The 24720-nt window shown below is 39.0% G+C and overlaps 1 protein-coding gene across 1 annotated transcript in view; it reads right to left on the bottom strand.

Annotated features, from left to right (window-relative positions):
* Positions 1 to 2218: 2218 nt before the first annotated feature.
* The window catches only part of LOC124115105, a 54155-nt gene continuing 31653 nt past the window's right edge, over positions 2219 to 24720 (bottom strand). Inside the window, exons 2-3 of the mRNA XM_046475922.2 lie at positions 14335 to 14420; positions 2219 to 3033 (exon numbers count right to left, since the gene is read on the bottom strand). Of these exons, the coding sequence (XP_046331878.1) occupies positions 2877 to 3033; positions 14335 to 14420 (243 nt within the window). The 3' untranslated portion in view covers positions 2219 to 2876. The remainder of the gene's footprint in view (positions 3034 to 14334; positions 14421 to 24720) is intronic.

Genomic DNA, 24720 nt, shown 5'->3' with positions numbered 1-24720 from the left:
GAAATATAGGCCAGTTAGCCTTTGTAAAACAGAAAATTGAGATTCTCCATCTTGTCTTCAGGCTATTAAAACATGTCTTCCACACATCCACTTATAATAGAAAGATTAAATTGTTTAATGATCTTGCTACAGGCCAGTACGACATCGTTTTCTGTTGGTTACCCAGCCATTTTGAGATCGTTGGTAACACAATGGCTGCTGCTGCTGCTGCTAAGGCAGCTCTCAACAAATCTGTGACACCACTTCTTATACCCTACAGTGACTATAAACCTTTATTTTAGATGTAACATCAGAGATCTGATGCAGAAGAAGTGGGACACCAGAGTGGGTATAAAAAAATTACATGCAATAAAACCAAATATTGGTTACGCCTGCTTGGGTTGTCAGTCCAGATTTGAAGAGGTCATATTAAGATGATGTCTTTCGTATTGGCTATTCTCGATATACTTATGAATATTTATTAAAAGGTGAGGATCCTCCATTCTGCATCCCTTGTGATGAAAGAATCAAGGTCAACATGTCCTGCTTGACTGTATTGATTTTTCCATCACAAGGGATCAATATTTCAAAGTTTCATCCATAAAGGATCTCTTTCATCTAAGTTCTCATTTAATCATAGGGTGTGGTTTTTTTAAATAATAGAATTAATTCATAGATTTTCATGTACATATTTATTTTTTTACGAAATGGTAGTGTATAACTATTGATCGAGATTGTTTGTCGCTGTGCCCTCGAAGGGGGTTGAAGTAGCGTTAAATGTTAGTCCTCCTAAGAGGGTATCATAAGACCACATCATTCAAAGCTTGTTATTCCTACCATAGTTTTTAATCGTAGAATATTTGTACATTTTAATTTGATGGCTAAAATTGACTGAAATCGCCAGCGGCTGAAGCGATGATGTAAATCCTGCTGGGGAACCGTGCAGGTAGCAGAAGTATCCCACGGTGCTTTGTGCGGTGCAACTTTGGTTGCTGGCGATCTATAGCCCGTTTTTATCATAGGTTATTCTTTTAATTGTTCTCAACTAGTTTTAATTTTAAACTGTGATAATCTAGTTATTATACTGTCCATAACCGACAGGTTTTTATTAATATAATTTTATGAACTATTAATGTTCTCGTCATGATATGGCTGAAATATTGCCCAGGTGATGTTAAATATTGACTCACTCACTCATGAATATTCTAAATGGTATGAATACATTTAATGTAATATTATATAATTCCGTATTGTATGAGTTTATACAGAATGTGTAAGCGTAATTTATTTATCTTTTCTATATAGTCACTACCAAACATAGACTTATGGCTCTTGAATTTATTAACGTCATTACCGTATATGTTACAGTATAAGTGGTTAGCATTATCTGGTGCCTGTAATGACTCACTGATATGTTTATCAGTTAATGTAATAATTACCCGTGACAAGACTGTGTTACTTATATTTATGTAGCATTGATGATTATATTATACTTGTTATTTAAGAAATAAACAACGAGTGGGAGTTGTTATCATACAATAAAACACTGCAGGGTGAATAAACCATGATGTTGATAATGTAGGGGGAAAAGGGCTTCGCTTTAACTAACATATTTTTGAAATAAATACCACCATCTGGGACACGATAAAGTTGTATTTAGGTAGATATGTAATCGTCTACTTTATATTGAAACACTTTCCACGATACATCTGTGATGTGTAAATTGATTTTTTATGGGATTACTTAGGCCAAGTCGGACCAAACGCTGGGTTTAACGCTGCTTTTAACTGTATTCCAGTTATATCACTTGGTGTCACTTAATGTAGGAGGAAAACCTGAAGTGATCCAGGTCAGAGATGTCTACCACATTGGTGAAACCCACGAGGTTATGGTGCTGACAAACCTAGAAACAGAATTCGAATACACAATCATAGGTTTCTGGGGTGTTCAAGGGATGCAACTCTTCACAGCGAATTGCAGCGCCTAGCTAAGACGACTGGGCCACCCGTCACCCGGACTCGATTATTTACAGACTGCCCTGATATGGCTGTAATATTTCTGAGTGCGGTGTATTACAATAAAAAAAAACCCCTAAACAAATCATTATACATCAGAGCTCTATAACAGGAGTACATGTGGTAACCATGAAAACTTTAAATCCATCTGTATCTGTATCAGTAATAGTGGGGTCACAATACAATTTATATTATGACACAGAAATAATGACAGAACCTGATGGTGATTGATTCAAGTTTAATGTAAACACAAATACATATATCTGGTCCCTTACTGAATGTTTTTCTCTTGAAATTTAACAAACATGATGACAAACAATAAATACATTGAAATTTACTGTGCACAAAAGGAATAATGCTCCTTTCATGTATGTATGGTGTGGTATATTGGTACAAAGACCTTTGATAGGAAAGGCTATTTTAACTTGGTTCAGATCTTTGAACATTTACTGAAATACTACTTGACATATTTATCATCCAGAGACAGGTCCCTGGCAAGTTTTAGTCATAACAAATACCTTTACTATTGTGATAGGCTATTACGATTTTCATTTGCTCAAAACTCACCAAATTTTGCAAGGATCAAATAGCCATTTTTAGAATAACCTTGGCACGCGGTAAACGTAGGCTCCAAAAATGTTAACATTATGGTGGAACCGTTCATTATTTCAGTTAACCAATAATAAACATGACCTAATTCAACTGTACAAATATCCATTTATTATAATAAGTCTAATATTGAGCACTGATGCTCTGATGAATTGTTTCAGTAGGAAACGTTTTATAAACCTAATTCCCCTGAAAAAATGCACATGACATAGTGCAGAACTCTGCCTCATCTCAACAACTAAGCACAGTGTAATCTTGTTGTCCAAGTTCAGCTCAGCAGTACTGGTCAGCCAGTCGAACCCTCTCAGCTTGCTCTGGTAGCAATGTTTGAGAAGCATGTTCCTGCCTCCATTCAGCCAAGTTCTTTGCACCAAGCTCCTGATGCAGCTGCAGTTGTTGCTGCTTAGACTTGACCACTTCTTCGTTCATTCTGTAACCAAAACAATACCATTTTATCTCAGAATCATAGTGACACTACAACACTTACGAAACAGTATATTTCTGTATTTCCCAACAAGCAGAAACAGAAGAAAACCAATTCCCTCCTTTCCTACCTGAAACATGTATCACCAAAAACAACAACATTTGGACATCAAACCAGGTGACGGCTTACCTCACCAACATTTACCTATTTTCAACTTTTATCCTTATTATTGGTGATCACTTTTTTTTAGTTGGTGTACAGAATTTTGTTTTTTTCTTACAATGTGGTGAAAAGTTTTTAAAAAAAATTGTCTTTAAATGTCGGTGGTCGATATAAAATTAAAAAAAAACCTCTTTCTATAATCTTGTTTTCTCTGTATCGGATGGCATGTGATCCTTTCGTAAATGGGACCCAAGAACCAAGATGGAATATCAAGCATGCAGATATATGGCAACAATTGTACTCTCCACATATATATATAAAGTACTATGTCTGAAACTGATATAAAGAAGACATTAGACTAACATGGACTTCATTATTTTATTATCTATGACATAGTAGTATACGTAGCCAGATTTACCCCCTATACTGCTACTACAGAGGCAATTTTTTATGCAAAAACGACGATGCGCACCAAAAATCATCATGAGACTAAGCTAAATTGTAATGAAAAGGGCTCTAGCTCACCACCACCTGAACCCTATCAATGCTTCTATGACATAATTTTTTGTAGGCAATGGGGGTTCTGCCGCAGCTCCACTGAAGCAAGATTTATACCCCAATACCTATACTGCAGAGGTAATTTTTTGTACAAAAATGATTCAATAAGCGTCATGACTCCAAACTAAATTGTTATGAAAATATTCTCTATTATTTTTACTCTTACACATACCATTATTTTGAACAAAGTGATTTTCAACATTTTTACTAAGTTCTTCATTCATTTTACTAGGAGACCAGACTGTGTACTCTTCTTTGAAATTGGAAAGAATCAATTGATAACCATATTTGCTTGGTTTGACATCATTGATATAATATATACCTTGAGGCAAATCTCGCCATTTGATAATTTTGTCCTGGGGCCCTTCGATCGCTACTTCCTTTGTTGTCTTGTAATTCTCCATTATTATTCTATAGACTTATGTAGGCATTCGTCTAAATGAATGTATGATCCAACGATGTATCCAGTATCTATTTTTAATCTCCAACCAGTTCTTTGGTTTTGGCACGAATAATTGACGCGCTTGTTGTCTCCCCTGGTCTATGAACTTTTTTTTCTTGTCTTCACTAATACCACTGGTCTTACTTACAGGAATTTGATCGAATGTCCTAATTCATTGCGTTGTATTTGGTGAGTTCTGACAACACTAAACGAAACTCCTCCTCGGATATCTTACAATCAGCCAGTGCTGTTGAAATATGATCCTCAATGCTGTTTAACTTTGCTTCGGCATGTATACAAATACTGTCAAGTTTTAATGCTTTCTTTTGCAACTTACGAGAAATAAATTTTATCATATAATGAGTAGGTTTCTCGGCAGTATAAAGCCAACGGATAAAAACGATATCCGTTGGGGTCATACGCAGATAGAGATGCAAATATCAAAGGTAAGTAGGGACTACTTTCCGTGTTTATAAACAAACATGGCGTCGCCCTTGTCATTCGGTAATCGAGTCAGATTTAACCATCGGGAATCTTGGAATTTCGAAACAATTTTGCAAGGGCACCAGGCCTATCCAAGCGGGATCAGTAGCCATATCTGTGCTTGTAGACCTCTGCGTCTTGAAACCTTTTCCATAAATTAAAATAGTTGGATTTGTCCGAAATATGTTTGAATTGTTACCTTGTTTCGTTTTGTCGCTGTGTGAACATCTGGTTACACTTCTTAACGTTATGACAGGACAGGCCGACTGTCAACAACGTCTGAACGTGGCCGTGACTTCTCATAGACTAGGGTTAGAGTAGCTTCCCTTTGACAAAGGGCGGACAGACCGATGGATTGCCACGAAATGAACAATGATTGTTTTGCGTATGTTGCTTTGCCACTGTATAAGAAACAGATTTCAGTTGGAACTATATTGGCTACTGTCACTGTCCTACTGACACATCACTTACCCTGTGACGTAATAAATATTAATGCGCGAATTCCAGGAAAACTCGAAATGTTTGTGAGAGAGGGAAAGCGATTTTCAAACACAGAATTAAAGAATGACATTATATGATAAAGAGGTTATCACGTTTGTGTGTTTGGGGATGGTAAATATCCTGTATTAGGAATAAACACTACATAATTAGCTCGCCAAGGCTCGCTAAATACAATGTTTATTGTATTACGTTGGTACGATAGGCGTGGCTATTATAGTTGATAATAAACCAACACTGGCTACACCAAGTCCCATGCTAGCTGTTACAGTGTGCAGTGTCAACTCCGTCGAGAGCATTCACAGCTCTGATACTTTATATAATCAAAGTCTCAACTCCCTCTCCTTCTCTATTCAATGTTTTATGTGTCTTATTTCATGTAAACAAAATCCATCAACAGTATATATCTTTTCAGATGCTTCATCGAGCACCCAATATAAACCCATAATATATACTAGCCACATAAAGAAACTGTGCACGGAGAAAATATATTCTGGATTTAAATACAACACGGCAAGAACAAAATGATGCAGACGCTGTAGCAGCTGAATGATCGGACCATAAGAAAATGTCAACGGGACCTGAACAACATCTGTTACGATGACGTCAGAAGATCAAAATGGAGTAGGGGGTCATACCACAAAGTCACGAAGTCAATAACGGGTATGACCACCCTGTGCGTGAATCACAGCAGTGCATCGGCGACGCATGGAGTCCACCAAATGGGCATGGAAGGCCTGGGGAATGGCCTGCCATAGCCTCCTCAAATACTGTGCCAAGTCACGGACGTTATCTGGAGGATGTGGAAGACGACGCAGACGGCGCTCCATTTCATCCCACACATGCTCTATTGGGGAATGACCTGGAGAAACTGCAGGCCATGGCAGTAACATGACATTGTTATGGTGAAGGAAATCCATTGCAACCCTAGCCGTGTGAGGAGGAGCGTTGTCCTGTTGAAATGTCAATCCCAGGCTATGACGTTGCAGGAAAGGAATGATCACAGGCCTTAGAATCTGATCTCTGTAGCCAACACCGGTGAGATTGCCCTGAACAACCACCAAAGGGGTTCAGTGCCGTGCTGTTATCCCACCCCAAATCATCACAGAGCCACCTCCAAAACGATTCCTCTCCACAATACAGTTGCGTGCATAACGTTCTCCCAAACGCCGGTAGACACGTTGGCGCCCGTCACTGTGGGAAATGTTGAACCTCGATTTATCTGTAAAGACAACATTTCTCCACCATATTCGAGGTTGGCGAACATGATTTCGACACCATCTTAGACGGTTGACTCGATGACGGTGTGTCAGGATGGGATGTATGGCAGGGCGTCGTGGTCGAATCCCGTACTGACGTAGACGATTCCTGACAGTGTTGGGATGGATACGGCGCAGTCCAGGAATTGTCTGGGATGTCGTTACTGCCGTTTGGAACCTGTGTCAGAGATGTGTCACTCGAATCCATCTGTCCTGTCTTGGCGTCGTTACTCGGGGACGTCCTGAACGTGGGTGGTCGACAACGTCATTTGTGTTCTGATAACGCCTCACCAATGCCGATATCGTGTTACGATGGCATTGGAAATGTGTTGCCACCTGTTGTTGCCTCATTCCCGCTCGGATCATTCCAATGGCTTCATGACGCTGTGCAGCTGTCAATCTTGGCATGATTTGCTTGTGATATGCTTGTGTCTGCGCCTGAGAAGTTTTGAATTTTTGAATGACCACAGATCATGCTTTCCAAAGTGACAGCAAATTTTGAGTTGCACATGCTGTGTACAGCTGCACAGGATGCACGTGCAGTAACACATTGCACGTCCATAGGCCCCAATCAATGACGTCATATCGCATGGCACGTGCATGAGTGTTTGAATGTCTCCAATAATTGCTGTGTTCAAACCTATATTTCATATATAGACGGTGTGCCCTTATATCTATATTTTCTCCGTACACAGTTTCTTTATGTGGCTAGTATATATTATTATATTATGTAAGAGTCTATAATTGGTCTTGCTTCAATGTCTTGAGAGTATACATCAGCCTTATTAAGTAAGTAAGTAAGCGAAATGCTTTGTCTTTTATTAACTTGGACCCCCTTAAGGGTTGCAACGGGCGATACTCCCATATGAAGCCATTTAATTGATAGTCCCGGTAATATCGCGAAGGCATCTTCTGGCGCATCCCCAAACAAGACTTCAAACTATAGTTGTAGAAAGATCAGGTACAGCATTCAAGTTATTCAATATATATCATTGAATTCAGTAACCAAACCAAAACATTTTTTAATGATGGATGACTCAATAACATATGGCCTGGGTCATCTGTCAGGGAGCCACTAACACACTCTTTCGTTTTGAGGGGATATAAGCCCCAAGTACAATCACATTATTCATAATCTAAGTTATATGATGTCCTTTACCCGTCGTCACATATGGTGGGGCAACAACGATATTCAGTAGCCACGCAATTTTTGCTTCGACCATAGTCCACTCATTATCATCATTGAGAGTAAGATTGTATGAAGTGTTTTTATGGAGTCAACTAAAGTCAACATCATTTAAATCTCCTAGATTAGGTGCAGGTGAGGTGAATACAACTTCTTTCCGCTTGTATACATAGTCTTCTAAGGGTAAAGCATATAACTTACCATCAGTACCAGGTTTATCAAATCCTTCTGTGTCTCCAAGATTAGAAAGCGCAATTGTATTACATTGTCTGAGGTTATGCGTTCCAGGACCTGAAGAATCAACCATTATTTATAATATGGAGTGTTACACTCAAGTATCCTATATGTACAGGTTGATGTTTTACATCTAATACAGAAATTTTGAGATCTGTAATAATACCCCGCTTTAACTTTTTTATATTGTAATGATGAGAAAGATTCTGTTCTACCACTATTGTATTTTTCATCTTTGACTGGTATAGCTCTTAGCAGCGTTGAAGGACTTTCGAGTTGAATATTATCCGTTGTACTGATCTGATCAAGATGGATGCACAACTCTTTATAGGGAACTAAATCGGGTAATTTAATTCCATGCACTGTTTTGTTGAGTAATACTTCTTTTCTTATAAATCCAAGTGTATTTATTGCTAAGTTCCTGTGAAGAATTATATCCTTTTCTCCACTGCTTAAAATCAACACTCCATTTGACTCATTTTGTGCGAGACTAGCTCCCAAAGGCTTAAAAATTTCATCATTGAGTGAGCATACACTGTAATACCCATCAGATATAGTGTGCCAGTCTCTATTTCCATATATCTCTCGCAGCACTTCTATTGGTCCACCGTGGGTAATACGTTATATCGCAGAGAGCAACTTCAAGTTGCCCCACCGAGTTGTCTATAGCGTGAAGCAGTTAAAAAGACTGGCCATTTGTTATTCCCGGGAGTGTAACATACATATTAAATATACAAAGATACTATATTATAACTTCAATATGGTAGGTGCTAATATCGAGAGTAGTATCAAAGCAACTTACCTCATGAACCAGTTGATTTTAGTAAGAGCCTCTGGTGCTTATTATTTTGTTCAGTTTACTGATATCTTTGAAATATACAGGTCAGCAACTAGCACCAAAATGGTACATGATTGGTTTCACAATCCAATGGAATTTTGGCAAAACCAGTTAAACTTTGTCATATGGTGTGCAACAACAGGATGTGATGTATCTCTTTATGCCGCCGGCTTTGAATTGATTATCATATTAGACGCATACTTAAAGAAATTAGCGCCCCATGACCGCAAGATTGAGCATGGAATGCATCAAATAATCCGTACACTAGGTTCACATATGAGCGTATTTGTCAGGAATTTTATGTTTCTCTGAGTAAAGATTGGCGTCTGTGTGGAGTTAACCATGGTTTAGGTATTCCGTACGCTGGTGCACACTCTGTTAAAGAAGTCAGCGATGATTTACTGAAAAGAGGCCGGCTTCTTCCGAGCTTTGCTCTCTCGAGTTACGAGTGGACAGAAGATCATATGAACTTTAAGGGTGGTGTTGCATTCACCATGCATCCAAAAGATTGAGCCACCACAAGATGTCAATTATGCTTGGAATGAATTTCTTAATGATAAAACAGAAAATAATTTTACTAACCCAGGAGTTGTAAGAGTTAATGAATCAATAAGAACTTATATATGGCAAATCTTCGTGCATAATCGCAAACACTAACAGGAATAATCGGTTCTGGGGCGGCGCTCGTTGCACAGTTTGTTGCAAACGTAGAGGATGCTATTGCTTCACCAGTTGACATACCATTTCTATAAAACGTTATCAAGATGTAATACAGTACGCTCAATCCAAAGTTGACTACATTTATGGGGCATGACTATACATGTCTCCGAGTAATATGGAACTTAAGATCGGTCAAGTGATAGGTTATAATAATAAAATTTTGGTTGCTACCGATAAACAAAAACCAGGTATAAATTCAGATATTAACACCAAATTGATAATGCAAACAAACACAGGCAAAACAGGAAAAGTCAAGCCACAGTCATCTACTGTAACAGAAGTGCAACAGCCACAAGTTGTAAAACTGCATATTACAGCCAAAAATCAACACATCGATGAAAAAACAGCGCTTATAGTAGGTGGAGTCGCAACTGGTTTACTCATGATTTGGATAAATAGTCTTTAGCGGATACATACAACAGCACAGTAATTGCTACGATCACTGCCCACAAGTTTTGGCTAAGCCAAGTGGCAGTCTTGACTGATAAATTCAAGAGCCAGGATACAATACTCCCTATTATACCGGGAAGTGCAGGCGCGGCTTTCCAAGCGAGTTTTCCTCGTGTAGTATAGGTAATGGGGGTTCTGCCGCAACTCCACTGGAGCCAGATTTATATACCTATACCACCACTACAGAGGGAATTTTTTATGCAAAAATGACTATGCGATTCAACGAGTCTTTAGCGGATACATACAACAGCACAGTAATTGCTACGATCACTGCCCACAAGTTTTGGCTAAGCCAAGTGGCAGTCTTGACTGATAAATTCAAGAGCCAGGATACAATACTCCCTATTATACCGGGAAGTGCAGGCGCGGCTTTCCAAGCGAGTTTTCCTCGTGTAGTATAGGTAATGGGGGTTCTGCCGCAACTCCACTAGAGCCAGATTTATATACCTATACCACCACTACAGGTGTCATTTTTTATGCAAAAATGACTATGCGATTCAACGATAGTCATATTAAAAGAAACATCAATATTAATTAATAATGAATAAAATTTACTATAGCCCACGAGGATATTGGAAAGGTGTAGGAGCAATAAAAAAATTAGCCACAGCGGCTAAGGTATCTAAAGATGTGGCCAAGGATTGGTTAAAGAAACAAGCGATGTGGCAAATATATTTACCGGCACCGCGTTATATACAGAGGAAAAAGTTTGATATTTTTACAACGAATGAAGTTCATCAGGCTGACCTCTTGTTTCTTCCCCATGATAAGGTAAGATGCAAAACGTATAAATATGCTTTAACAGAAGTGGATGTGGCTAGTTGATACAAAGAGGCTGAGCCATTAACCTCGAAAGATTCAACAGAAGTAGCTAATGCACTAAGTTTTATATATAAACGCGGACCACTAAAATGGCCTAAGCTATTTCAAGTAGATCCTGGTCGCGAGTTTATGGGATCGATAACTAAACTGTTAACAAAGCACGATGTCGAAATCAGGCGTGGTGAAAGAGAGGCCCACTGCAGTCAAGCTATCATCGAAAGATTTAACAGGACATTAGCGGAACGTTTGTTTGGCTATCAGTATGGGATCGAAATGAAATCCGAGCGATTGAGATCAACCGAATGGGTGACACGATTATCAGCCGTTGTATCAGCGCTGAATAATGAAGTAACGAGATTAATAGGGAAGAAACCATCCGATGCGATTAAAATGAAATCTGTGACTTCCGAATCTTCAGCACCGAGGAGAGGCAAAGAACGAAAACTTCCGGATAGAGTAAGGGTAAGATATTTATACCAGGCCGGTGAACTCGAAGGAGGCCTACGTCGCACAACCGATCCCATATGGTCCCTTAAGACATATAACATTAGTCGATTGGTTATGAAAGAAGGAGAGCCTATTCTTTATTATCTTCAAGATGGACCGGGCAGGGCATTTGTACAAGAAGAGTTGTTCATAGTTCCCGACGGTACGGTATTACCACCATAACCATAAGCATAGGTAGTTACACCATCATTATCAATCCATCTTTTGGGTAATCGCTCGTGTCGTACATATCTATTTTTTCTGCCATATCTTTATACACATCCTCGGTTTGTATTTCCATCAACAAAGAATCTGTGTCGGTATATAACACCTCGCATCTATCGCCGTATTGCTTCTTAAGTTCGTTGTAATAAAAGTCATACATTAAGTGTTTTGACAAGTCGAGAATACTCATACCGACGTACACCGGTCTGTTGAATTTTATATTACTCTTCTGCATATGTAACGCGGCTGAGTTGTTATCGAATATCTTGCTTCTGTTAAAAGCCAGACTGGCTATAAGTTTCCTGAGTCTTTCTTCCTCATTAGATCTGACTAATTTAACATCAACACGCTTCCTTAGATTCTCCATAGTTTTACCAAATACTGAGTTATTCAAGAGCTTATATAGATTCTTTTCAAAATCGCTAGTGGCCATCTTTCTTAAATCTGTGGTCAGCCTTATATAGGGCTCCATCCAAGGGCTTTGATCAAACTTTAGAACTCTGTGTATTTTCTTAAGTTTCATACCTAACGATAGATACAACTGGAGATTTCTGTAGTGAACAATATATTTTGTCTTATCCATCAAATTTGGTACGAGTTTTTCTACGTTAGCTAACCTTGTATTACCCATCAAGGAGTGTTGATATTCCGACATCCAATCTTTATTCACCATTAATCTTTCGGGAGCTAGCGGATAACTGTTATGATCTTTATGTAACGAATTTGGATATGCAAAGTCAACTTCTAGTATGTACCCTTTATTCACATTGATATTATGGATATCATTCACTTCAATATCATCGACCCACTCAAAACCATCCGTGGGTAAAGGTTGACTCATAGCCCATCCGTACAAATTGTTGGCGTCAAGATATAATATGTGCGTGTCGGGTTTACTCGGATCATATCCTTCCACTAATTTATTATTAGCCTTAGAATACCTTTTCGCTACCATCGATATACCGGCTCTTAATCCTTTCTCAATAAACAAGTGCATATCGTAATCAGTGAGTAGTTTTAGTTCTACACCGGTCTTCTTCAACAATGCATCCCAACAATATTATATACACTTGTAGTCCCCTCTATGTCCACTTGTTTTCAACCCTGAATACATTTGTAGTCCCCTCTATGTACACTTGTTTTCACCCCTATATACACTTGTAGTCCCCTCTATGTACACTTGTTTTCACCCCTATATACACTTGTAGTCCCTTCTATGTACACTTGTTTTCACCCCTATATAAACATTTGCAGTGCCCTTTATGTACACTTGTTTTCACCCCTATATACACTTGTTGTCCCTTCTATGCACACTTGTTTTCACCCCTATATACACTTGTTGTCCCTTCTATGTACACTTGTTTTCACCCCTATATACACTTGTAGTCCCCTTTATGTACACTTGTTTTCACCCCTATATACACTTGTAGTCCCCTCTATGTACACTTGTTTTCAACCCTTAATACATTTGTAGTCCCCTCTATGTACACTTGTTTTCACCCCTATATACACTTGTAGTCCCCTCTATGTACACTTGTTTTCACCCCTATATACACTTGTAGTCCCCTCTATGTACACTTGTTTTCACCCCTATATAAACATTTGCAGTGCCCTTTATGTACACTTGTTTTCACCCCTATATATACTTGTAGTCCCCTCTATGTACACTTGTTTTCACCCCTATATAAACATTTGCAGTGCCCTTTATGTACACTTGTTTTCACCCCTATATACACTTGTAGTCCCTTCTATGTACACTTGTTTTCACCCCTATATACACTTGTAGTCCCTTCTATGTACACTTGTTTTCACCCCTATATAAACATTTGTAGTCCTGTCTATGTACACTTGTTGTCCCTTCTATGCACACTTGTTTTCACCCCTATATACACTTGTTGTCCCTTCTATGTACACTTGTTTTCACCCCTATATACACTTGTAGTCCCCTTTATGTACACTTGTTTTCACCCCTATATACACTTGTAGTCCCCTCTATGTACACTTGTTTTCAACCCTTAATACATTTGTAGTCCCCTCTATGTACACTTGTTTTAACCCCTATATACATTTGTAGTCCCCTCTATGTACACTTGTTTTAACCCCTATATACACTTGTAGTCCCCTCTATGTACACTTGTTTTCACCCCTATATACACTTGTAGTCCCCTCTATGTACACTTGTTTTCAACCCTTAATACATTTGTAGTCCCCTCTATACACTTGTAGTCCCCTCTATGTACACTTGTTTTCGACCCTTAATACACTTGTAGTCCCCTCTATGTACACTTGTTTTCACCCCTATATACACTTGTAGCCCCCTCTATGTCCACTTGTTTTCAACCCTTAATACATTTGTAGTCCCCTCTATGTAAACTTGTTTTAACCCCTATATACACTTGTAGTCCCCTCTATGTCCACTTGTTTTCAACCCTTAATACATTTGTAGTCCCCTCTATGTACACTTGTTTTCACCCCTATATACACTTGTAGTCCCCTCTATGTACACTTGTTTTCACCCCTGTATACATTTGTAGTCCCCTCTATGTACACTTGTTTTCACCCCTATATACACTTGTAGTCCCCTCTATGTACACTTGTTTTCACCCCTATATACACTTGTAGTCCCCTCTATGTATACTTGTTTTCACCCCTATATACACTTGTAGTCCCCTCTATGTACACTTGTTTTCACCCCTATATACACTTGTAGTCCCCTCTATGTACACTTGTTTTCACCCCTATATACACTTGTAGTCCCCTCTATGTACACTTGTTTTCACCCCTATATACATTTGTAGTCCCCTCTATGTACACTTGTTTTCACCCCTGTATACATTTGTAGTCCCCTCTATGTACACTTGTTTTCACCCCTATGTACACATGAAGTTACTGGGGTTTAATCAGTTTGTCAGTGTGTTACTTTTCTTGATAATGAGGTCAGTACCTTCTACTCTCTGCAATTGCACGGTTATAGAAGTCGTCAATCCTCTTTTCATTGAGTTTATCTGAGGCAATCAGCCTTCCAGCATTCTGAAACACACAGTATATAGAGGTTATCACGCAAGCCTTGGCGAGCTAAATACATAGTGTTTATTCCTAACACAGGATATTTACCATCCCCAAACACACAAGCCTGATAACTTCTTTATCATATAATGTCATTCTTTAATTCTGTGCTTGAAAATTGCTTTCCATCTCTCACAAACATTACGGAAACAAAATATAGGTAAGTGGGTTTGGGAATTCCAGGATTAGATCTTATCATTCATGCCCTGCGGATGGGTGGTTTTCAGATCAAATATCCATTTTAGTTGAATGGACCGGCGTCTGGCCGTGCTCTGAGCTGACTCAGGGTCTGTTTTGAGCTGTTGTATGATTTGAGAGTATTGGTCTCTGGTTGAGTGTCCTACGGAATTGAAGTGTTTAGTGACAGGTTTGTCCCTTTGGTGGTTTATATCTGCAAAGTGTTCTTTGAGTCTGGTGCAGATGTGTCGTTCGGTCTCACCTACGTATTGTTTGCCACATTTAATGCAACTGAGCAAGTAGATTATGTTTCTGCTTTTGCAAGTGAAATGCGGATGGCATTTATATTTTTTGCCTGTTGTGTGGCTATTGAAGGTGTTGACCCATTTCATATTTATGCAGATTTTGCATGCTTGTTTGTGACAGCTGTCATCTAAGTTGGGCACAGTTCGGCCACTGATTTGTGCTTTGGGTGGCGGATAGGTGATTGCCGCTCTCATGAGGATGTCTCTGAGAGTGCGGTTCTTCCTGTATGCCGTGATGTGTGGGACTCGGAAGGTGTCTTTGCAGGTATCTGATCCTAGAAGTAGGTGCCAGGATTTTTTAATCATGGAGCTAACCTTGAGTGCAGTGGGGTTGTAATCTGTGATAAAGATCACTGGTTAAGTGTCTTTAGAGGGTGTCTGTTTTTGTGTTAAGAGGGATGTTCTCTCTTTAGCGTTAGCTTTTATTTCATTGTCCAAGAGAATTTTCTTGGGGTAACCTCTCTTGAGGTAATACTTTACTAGATTGTTACTGTGGAACTCATATTGTGATTGCGAGCTGCAGATCTTTTTGAGTCGGAGGAATATGTGGTCCTTTGACTTTGATGTGTCGTGGGTGGCAGGAGGTATATAGCAGATAAGAATGTGTATCTGTGGGTTTGCAATATAGGTCAGTTTGTTGGTTTCTTGGTTAAATATGACCCATGTGTCTAGGAAAGCCACTTTTTCTCTAGAAAATTCAGCCGTGAATTTGATTGTGGGATGTGATTGGTTCATTTCTTTGATGAAAGATTCTAACCTAGTGTAGCCCAAAGTCCAAATGAGGAAGATGTCGTCTATAAATCTGACATATAGGCTTGGGCTATCAGTGGTTTTTTTTAGAAGTCTTTCTTCTAATTCTCCCATGAAAATATTTGCGTATGTTTGGGCTAGTTTGGTACCCATGGCTGTTCCTCCGGTTTGTACGAAGTGTACATTGTTGAAAACAAAATTGTTTTTGTATAGAACAAGTCTAAGTAAAGAGAGTAAGCTGGTGGGGCTGATGGACCAGTCAGGTTTAAAGCGTCTAATGGCCTGAGCTACTGAACGGAAGGCCTTCCGTGTTGGGTATGATGGTGTAAAGGGATGTGACATCCACAGTGACAAGAATGATGTCACTATTGGGTGGTAGGTGTATCATGGAACTGTTCTGGGTGAACAATACCTTCCAAATGGCGTGCTGGTTTTCTTGGGGAATAAGTCAGCAAAGTGCCGGAGTCACAGGAGACTAATCACAATTTTATTTACAAGAACAATTAACAATTTACAATATACTTAGATAATAACTGAGGGTGCCACAGAGAGTCGGTACAACACTCTGGGCTGTAGGAGAGAGGTCTGCTTGGTAAGAGAGTCCAACCCCTTCTCTTCTCTATCATGTTGCTACAGTATGTATTTAACAAAAATTTGAACAATAAAAAGGAATATGATTGGTTGATACACGATTGGTTGTGCCCTATGCTAAATAAATGGCTAGACAGAGGGGAATACTTAATCCTGTTAATCCTGTTGGACTGGCACTAATCTTGTTGACATATTTACTGGATGCTTTGAAAGAGATTATGGTGTCACTATAAACGAGCTTGTGTTGGGGCTAATCCTTAATGCACTATAGATGAGCTTGTATGGGGGCTAATCCTTAATGCCCTATAGACGAGCCTGTATGGGGGATAATCCTTAATGAGTCTTAATTGAAGTAATTGCCAATGTTATTCTAATATACCCCGGTAGGTGATGACAGATATACTTAAATAAAATAGTTCAAGGTAATCTATAAGACTATGTAGACATATCCTTTGTCTGGGAGATGGGATCTTGATACCTTAGGCTAGCATTTATCTAAAAGCTTCAAATCAATTAAACTATGTATACGTAACTCTTGTTTTATTGAATAGTATGTCTAGGAGATGCGCTCCCATTACCTTAGGCTAGCATCTGTCTAAAAAGCTATAGACTGAAACTACTGATATTTTATACAGTGATCGCTCGCTATTGCGCTCTTCGATAAAGCGCTACCTCGGTTACTACGCGCGGTAACGCATGGCTCCCAAAATTTATGTACACTTTTATTACTGAGAGTTTTACACAGACATAATTGTATTGTTGTTCGTTGTTCATTTGCACATAACGCTTCTCATTGCATAATCAACCGTTTATCGCTGAATGGAGTTCTAATTATCTGTTTGAAAACATCCGCGGCAAGTACCGGAAATACGATTGTTCAACTAGTTAACTTTTCACCCTATACATCCTTTGATCTTAGAAGCGCATGCATGCAATAAAAGAGAACCACAAGCGAAGTTTATATTCTTAATGAGGGGGCAATCCAATTTAAGGCTAAACTGTCACACACATGTAGTTGCTGTCACAACACGGCGGTCATTCATTTCGTAATCGCGCTTTCGTAACATCGCCTGTTTTTTTTCCATAATTATAACAAGCGATTTCATTGGATTAAAATTTGTTTCTAATGACGCTTTCTTGCTGAAATCTGCTGCAAGTTTCGTGATTGGTCAATTTTGAGCACGTGACCTCAGGCAGCCAATCAAATTATAGCTGTGATACCAAGCTCGTGTTTGATAAATTTCAGAAGTTAGCGAAAGATTTTTTGTTAAATCGTGTTATTCTGAACGTTTTAAGCAGGAAATCACGATATATATTAAAAATATGGAACTTCGCGAATGTATCGTGCTAGGTTACGAGCTGTGACAAAGATTTTTCATGCATATATTTTTGCATTAAACGTTGTGTCCGAGCCGAGAATTCAAGGCGACGAAAGCCGAGATGTCATTTGACTTACATTACACGTGATCACACGAAACGATGGAAATAATAACTTAGATGTAAGTTTGATTACTTTTAGATATATTTTTGTTGATTTTATTTATCACTTTGTATAATATATTTAAAGATTTGCTTAAAATAGTCTTTATTTTGCTCTTTGACATGTTCGATGCGGACCCGTTGTCGAAATGTGTGTCCGAGAATTTTATTTTCAATAACATCGCGGGAAATAGTGAATAATTTTTTAATTTATTGATAAAAAATGATAAATTAGAATGGAATACGTATTTCAGACATTGTGAAATGTGACAGATTTAATAAATGAATTATATTACAGGTAGATCTAGGTCCATATAAATATATACTATTTTGACGTGACGTGAGATAAACACATATTGATGATTTGAGATTTGCCGAGCGCGCTCCCCCGCCTCGGCCTCGGTTAAACGGCTCATCGTCTATAACGCCCACCAATTATTTGGACCCCATTGGTAGCGAGGGACCACTGTATATGCATTTTACCTGATGATAAGTATTACTTGCTAAACTATTATATGAAATGATGTATAAATATTACACAATGGTAACTCATAAAAGCACTTGATGTGGATCTAATTATTATAGGATAACTGAGTATAAATGTTAACCATGATAAATTCCCCTCCGTCTGAAAAAGTTTGGACCCCAAATGTGTAAAATAAAATAATTAAGGCTTAGATGGACAATGTATAAAGTTAAACTGGTAGTATAGTAAATAACAATTATTATAGAGTCTCTTTGGCATTAGGAAACATAATGAAAAAGTTCTTTCTGCTGTCATCAGGGAGTCTGGATGTGGAGCTTGCTTGTCTTGGCACTCTGTACTGGTGGTTTATGGGTGATGTAGGAGGCCTTGAGTTCCACATCCTGGTTTGAGGTTTAGGATAGTTGGCTGTGTCCATGGAGGTTTTACATGGAAACAAAGAAAAGAGAGTTAGCATGTTCAAATAATATGTCATATATAAATACTTCCTCAGTTTGTCTGTAATAACTAGAAAATAAAACAAATATGATAATTATGATGTAAAAAAAAAATCAGTACATTATTAGGTACACATGCATTACTAAATGGTGTCATGACCAGGAAGAATGTATTGGCAGCAAATTACACAAAGTATATAATGGATTAAAAATATCCTTCTATTTTTGGATACAATCATTAGAGTGAGTGAGTTTGGTTTTACGCCGCTTTTAGCAATTTTTCCAGCAATATCACGGCGGGGGACACTAGAAATTGGCTTCATACATTGTCGGGACAAACACTTGAACCACTAGGCTATCCGACCGCCCCATAATCATTAGAGACATTATATATACATGTGTGTATGTGCATATAACAAGTGCATTGATTCGTTTCGCTTTGATTTTCTTTTGGTTCACTGCGATAGGGTTCAGTTGGGTTTATTTTGCTTCGGTACGGTTTGCTTTGCTTCGGTGCGGTTTCGGTTTGATTCGCAGTATGGTTTGCTTCGTTTCGGTGTGGTTTGGGTTTGATTCGCAGTATGGTTTGCTTCGCTTCGGTGCGGTTTCGGTTTGATTCGCAGTACGGTTTGATTCGTTTTGGTACGGTTTCGGTTCGATTCGCAGTATGGTTTGCTTCGCTTTGGTGCGGTTTCGGTTTGATTCGCAGTACGGTTTCCTTCATTTTGGTACGGTTTCGGTTTGATTCGCACTATGGTTTGCTTCGCTTTGAGTCATTTCGATTTGTTTTGGTTCATTTTGGTTTGACTCATTTCGATTCGTTATGGTTCACTTTGGTTGGCTCGTTTCACTTTGTTTTTGAGATTGGTTGATCAGGTCAATGCTCAAAATTTGTTGTGATACAGATCAGGCTGATGCTATTTGTTCTCAACTGGCGAAACTGGTGACCCATAGTGAAAAGACTTGACACAAAATAAACATAACAAGATACAGTTAATAGCTGATTTGTGTTTTGCACCGTTTATTCAGGAGATTTTGTACCTTGGTCAAGAATATGTTCAATTGACAGCTATCGGCATATATGGGGAGTAGATCAACTTATGGTTGACTGGAACTACCTTCTATGTAATACGGATATGAAGCACGGTAGAAAAAGGTGTTGATGTTTCCAAAGTCTATATGTGGAAAAATAACCCTTTTGGATTTATAAATTGGTGCTTCCTCTGGATCATATGGAGGATTATCTTCTTCACAGGACCACTTACGGAGATCCTTCCAGCTATCATCAAGGTAGCGCTGTATGAGGTGGGAAGGAACACTTTCAAAATAGCATGTGAAGTGATTAGGATAATCTTTACATGAGACCTTGACATAGCAGTCTCCTTGAATAATTTCAATGCCCATAACTCTTTCTATTTAATGATCTACTTTTCTTAGGTGTTTTGGAAAAAACGGATATGGTTTGACATCTAATTCTATGCATGGTTTGGTGTTGTCTTGCTCGACATTTCCTGACATTGTATTCCCTGACAGAACATTGACTGATTTATTGTCTTGTGCTGATTCCTTTTGGTCGAAAAACTTATGATTCTTCAGTGGACGTTTTCGTCGTTTTCCTGACATACTTCTTTTGAGGTGAAATTCTCTCTGAATGGAATCTGGAATGCTGCTGCCATACTCCCATGTGTTTCCCCTTTCTGGATCCTTCCATTTGACTCTGTAGTAGATTTTGCCGTTTGCTCCCTTGGAACTTACAATTGAGGGGATGTCCTCTGGATTGAAAATAGGAGGGATATCCTTGGTTTGATTACCTGATGTTGGACTCTGACTTGGAGGTTGTACCTGGCTGTCGTCAAGTTGTTTTCTGGATTTCGGCTGGTGATGCTTACTATTCACTCCTCTTTTCCCTTTGTTTACGTTTTCAGTTACCTTGTTTGGAGCATGATTTACCTTCACCATTGTTGTACTGGGACTGGCAGGTTTTTCTGTTGTACTTGGAGCCTGGTTTTTCTTCTTTGTTGGGGCCTTTTGCTTTGGACTCTTGTTGCTGGAAGTACCTGCCTTTGTCTTACCTTTCTGTTGTGGAGGTGATTGATCAGTAGCCTGGTAAGTCGAACTTGTTGATGTGGAATTGTTGCTGTCGAGCTGAGTATCATTGACTGTTTTCTCATTGTCATCCATGACTCCTGAATCTATGTTACTGGTGTCATTGAGGTATGGTTCTGGAGGATACTGTGGACGATCAGCAGGATCAAAATATGGCTTCAGACGGTTGGCATGGACCAGTGGTTTGTGTATTTTGTCGTCAGAACTTCGGCGTAGTTTGTAGGTATAATTTGGACCTGTATGGACGATATAATAGCTACCATACCATTTTTTGGTTAATTTGTTGGAAAGGCCTTTTTCAACTTTTTGACAGTAAAGCCAAACTCTTTGACCTGGGGCGAATTCTGGTTCTTTAGCCTTTCGATTATATTGTTCTGAATACACCTCCTTAGCCCGAGCAGTGTTTTCAGCTGCAATTGTTCTAGTGATTTCAAGCTCCTCAAGCAAATTTGAAAGATAACTTTTGTTATTGTTATTGTGGCCTAAATTTTCTTTTGGAATTAATGCTACATCTTGTGGAGCTCTCATTTCTCGGCCAAAAAGCATAACGTATGGGGATTTTTGTGTTGATGAATTGGGGGCCATCCGATAGGCCATCATGATGCCAGGAATAAAACAGGGCCAATCATTTTGAGACTTGTTACAATAGGCTCTTAGTGATTGATTGATATAAGAATTGAGCCTTTCTACACAGCTGTTTGTTTGAGGATGGTATGGGCTGGTATGGGTAAATTTAATTGCCAAAAGTTCACAAATTGCTTTGATAAGTTTGGACATGAAGTTCTGACCTCTGTCTGAAATTAAGGTTCTTGGAGCGCCATACCGACAATATATTTCTCTGACGAGAACATCTGCTACTTCTTTGGCTTCTTGGGTCCGAAGTGGAAGGGCTTCACATTATCTGGATGATGCATCTGTGATGACCAAAATGTACTTGTCTGGTGTTGTTGGCAGGGGACCTGAGAATGTCAACGTGCCATCGGGTGAAGACCTCTTCTACAGGTAGTGGACGGAGTAGTGCCTTCTTGCCATGGTAGTGCCTCTTGGTCTGTTGACATACTTCACACGTCTGGACATAAGTAGCAATATCGCTGTACATTTTGGGCCAGTAGTACTTAGGTCTCATGGTGTTGTGCATCCTTTCTTTCCCGTGGTGGCAACCGCCAAACTCTGAGTCATGATAGGATTGCAGGACTTGATTTCTGAGGGTTCTTGGGACTGCCAGCTGTTTAATGAACTTGTCTGCATGGCCTTTCTGTCTTTGTGGAACGAATCTGTATAGGATGCCTTCATCAATTTCAAAAGTATTGGCTTCGATAAGAATCTTTTGACGATCCTTTTCATTTCGTGGAAGGACATCATCCTCTTTGTAGTCAAAGATTTGGATGAAATCTGGTCAAACCCCTCGTAGGTGACGTAAATTTGGATGTTCTTTTATACTTACTTCAACCAATGTGTCTTGGGTAACATCAGCATTTGTAGCATGTAATGCTGCGGCAACATTAACTGGTACTGACTGATAATCCTCTTCATATTCAAAGGCGACTGACCAATGTGTTGTCTGTGTGTCTGATTCTAAGTGATTGACAATAGGTGTGCAAATATCCTCAGTCTGAGTTGTCTGTGTGACCTGTGTGGATGAATAGGTGTTTGGCAAGATTGTGGTACTGCTAGTCGATTTGCTTTGCTGAGTTGAAGTTACTGAGAAGACTGTTTTCTCAGCATCTTCTTCTGTCTGATCATTACAGTTAATATTTTCCTCATATTCCCTACGTGAGAGAGCATCGGCATTCCCATTGGCTTTGCCGCTGCGGTGAACAATGTCAAAAGTGTAGGTAGAAAGTTCCAAAGACCATCGCCCTAACCTACCTGTGGCATCCTTGATGGATTTCAGCCACTTCAATGCTATATGATCAGTGTAGACTGTGAATTTGGAATTTGCAAGGAATGGACAAAAGGATCTAATGGCTTCAACTAGAGCTAAGCCTTCCTTTTCTGTAATGCTCCAGTTCTTTTCGCTGCCATGAAGAGCTCTACCACCAAAAGCTATTGGATGTTCATTATTTTTCTCATGTTTTTGACTCAAAACAAAACCTATGCTCATATCACTGGCATCAGTTGCGAGAAGAAATTCTTTGTCAAAATTTGGATAAGCCAGAACAGGTGTATTAATTACTCATAGCATGTTTGAGTGTGTTGAATGCCTGATCACACTCAAGTGACCATTGGAACTTTGGTTTCTTTCCTACTTCTGACTCTGAATGCTTCTTTAGCAAGGCATTCAGTGGAAGTGCTATGTGAGCGTAATTTTTCACATACTTCCTGTAGAAGTTTGTGAGACCTAAGAAGGAGCGAATCTGCTTTTGTGATTTGGGCACTGGAAAGGTTCTAATTGCATCAATCCTTTTGTCATCAACTTGAACACCTTCACATGATAAAACATCACCCAGAAAAGAAACTTTGTCCGTTGCAAAATTGCATTTGGATGGCTTTAGTGTTAATTTGGCCTGTTTCAGATAGTAAAATACTTGCTCCAAATGTTGGAGATGCTCTTCAAAGTTTTTGCTGTAAATTATCAAATCATCAATGTAAATCTGCGCAACCTTAAAAAGCAATTTTCTTAGCACTTTGCTCATGAGCTGTTGAAAACAAAGAGGTGAATTTGTCAAACCTTGTGGTAAACCTAAAGCCTAAATGTAGCAGTTTTGCTTTTCACTTTGGAAAGAGTTCTACCACCTGCTACTTCAGAATGAGCAGTGAGGGAAGCAATGGGCTCAATGAGGATGAGGGAATCCTCTTTGGTCTCTGATAGTCTAACCTTGAAATGAATTTCACTCGAGGGGGGATGTAAATCTGATCTATTGTTTTTGCTAATCCACTTATCTCTTGCACTGAATTGGCTATGAAATTGATATATTGCCTATCTGAGGTGCTGTTGTTAAGTATCAAGGAATGACAGCTATAATCTAAGACTGCATCATTGTCATCAAGGAAGTTCTCACCTAGTATCACTGCTTCTGGTAGTGTAGGCAGAACATAGAATCTTTGAGAAAATTCCTGATCCTCAATGACAAAATCTAACACAACTGAACCTAACACTTTATGCAATTCGCCGCCAACACCTTTAACCTGTGGAAAGGGTGAGTTTCCAAGAGTAAGGTTTTCAAAAGCTGTGCTCAGAAAAGCAGACGAAATACAAGAAATGGATGCCCCTGTGTCTACTAAACAATTTGTTGTTGTTGTGCCAAATTTTGCCTGAATTACACTTTTGGCAAGGGGCGTAACTAAAGACACTGTTGGAATCTCACTTTCAAAGTTACTTTCCATTCCAGACTCCATATTTGCCATGACACCTATTAGTATGTACCGTACTAAATTAAAGAAAGACAAGTAATCAACAATGTAGTACTTACAATATTTGAAGACTTTTTCTTCCTTTGTTGGTGTCTTTGGAGGAGTTGGTTGTCTTTAATCCAGTGTTGAGGTCAGAGGTGGATGCAGCTTGCTTGTTATTCCATCAGATGATCACAGTTGGACATGTCCTCCAATGGGTTCTTGTAGCTGGTTGTAGTTAGTTCCTGGGCTCCGTGGTTCCGTAAACGATGATTCTCCACCAAATTATCATGGAACTGTTCTGGGTGAACAATACCTTCCAAATGGCGTGCTGGTTTTCTTGGAGAATTAGTCAGCAAAGAGCCGGAGTCACAGGAGACTAATCACAATTTTATTTACAAGAACAATTAACAATTTACAATATACTTAGATAATAACTGAGGGTGCCACAGAGAGTCTGTACAACACTCTGGGGTGAGGTCTGCTTGGTAAGAGAGTCCAACCCCTTCTCTTCTCTATCATGTTGCTACAGTATGTATTTAACAAAAAATTAAACAATAAAAAGGAATATGATTGGTTGATACACGATTGGTTTGGCCCTA

The sequence above is a fragment of the Haliotis rufescens genome, unplaced genomic scaffold (assembly GCF_023055435.1).
Source record: "Haliotis rufescens isolate VD_foot unplaced genomic scaffold, xgHalRufe1.0.p SCAF_4, whole genome shotgun sequence".
NCBI lineage: Eukaryota > Metazoa > Mollusca > Gastropoda > Lepetellida > Haliotidae > Haliotis > Haliotis rufescens.
Note: the sequence above shows the minus strand (reverse complement) of the source record. Positions and strands in the feature narration are given on the sequence as shown.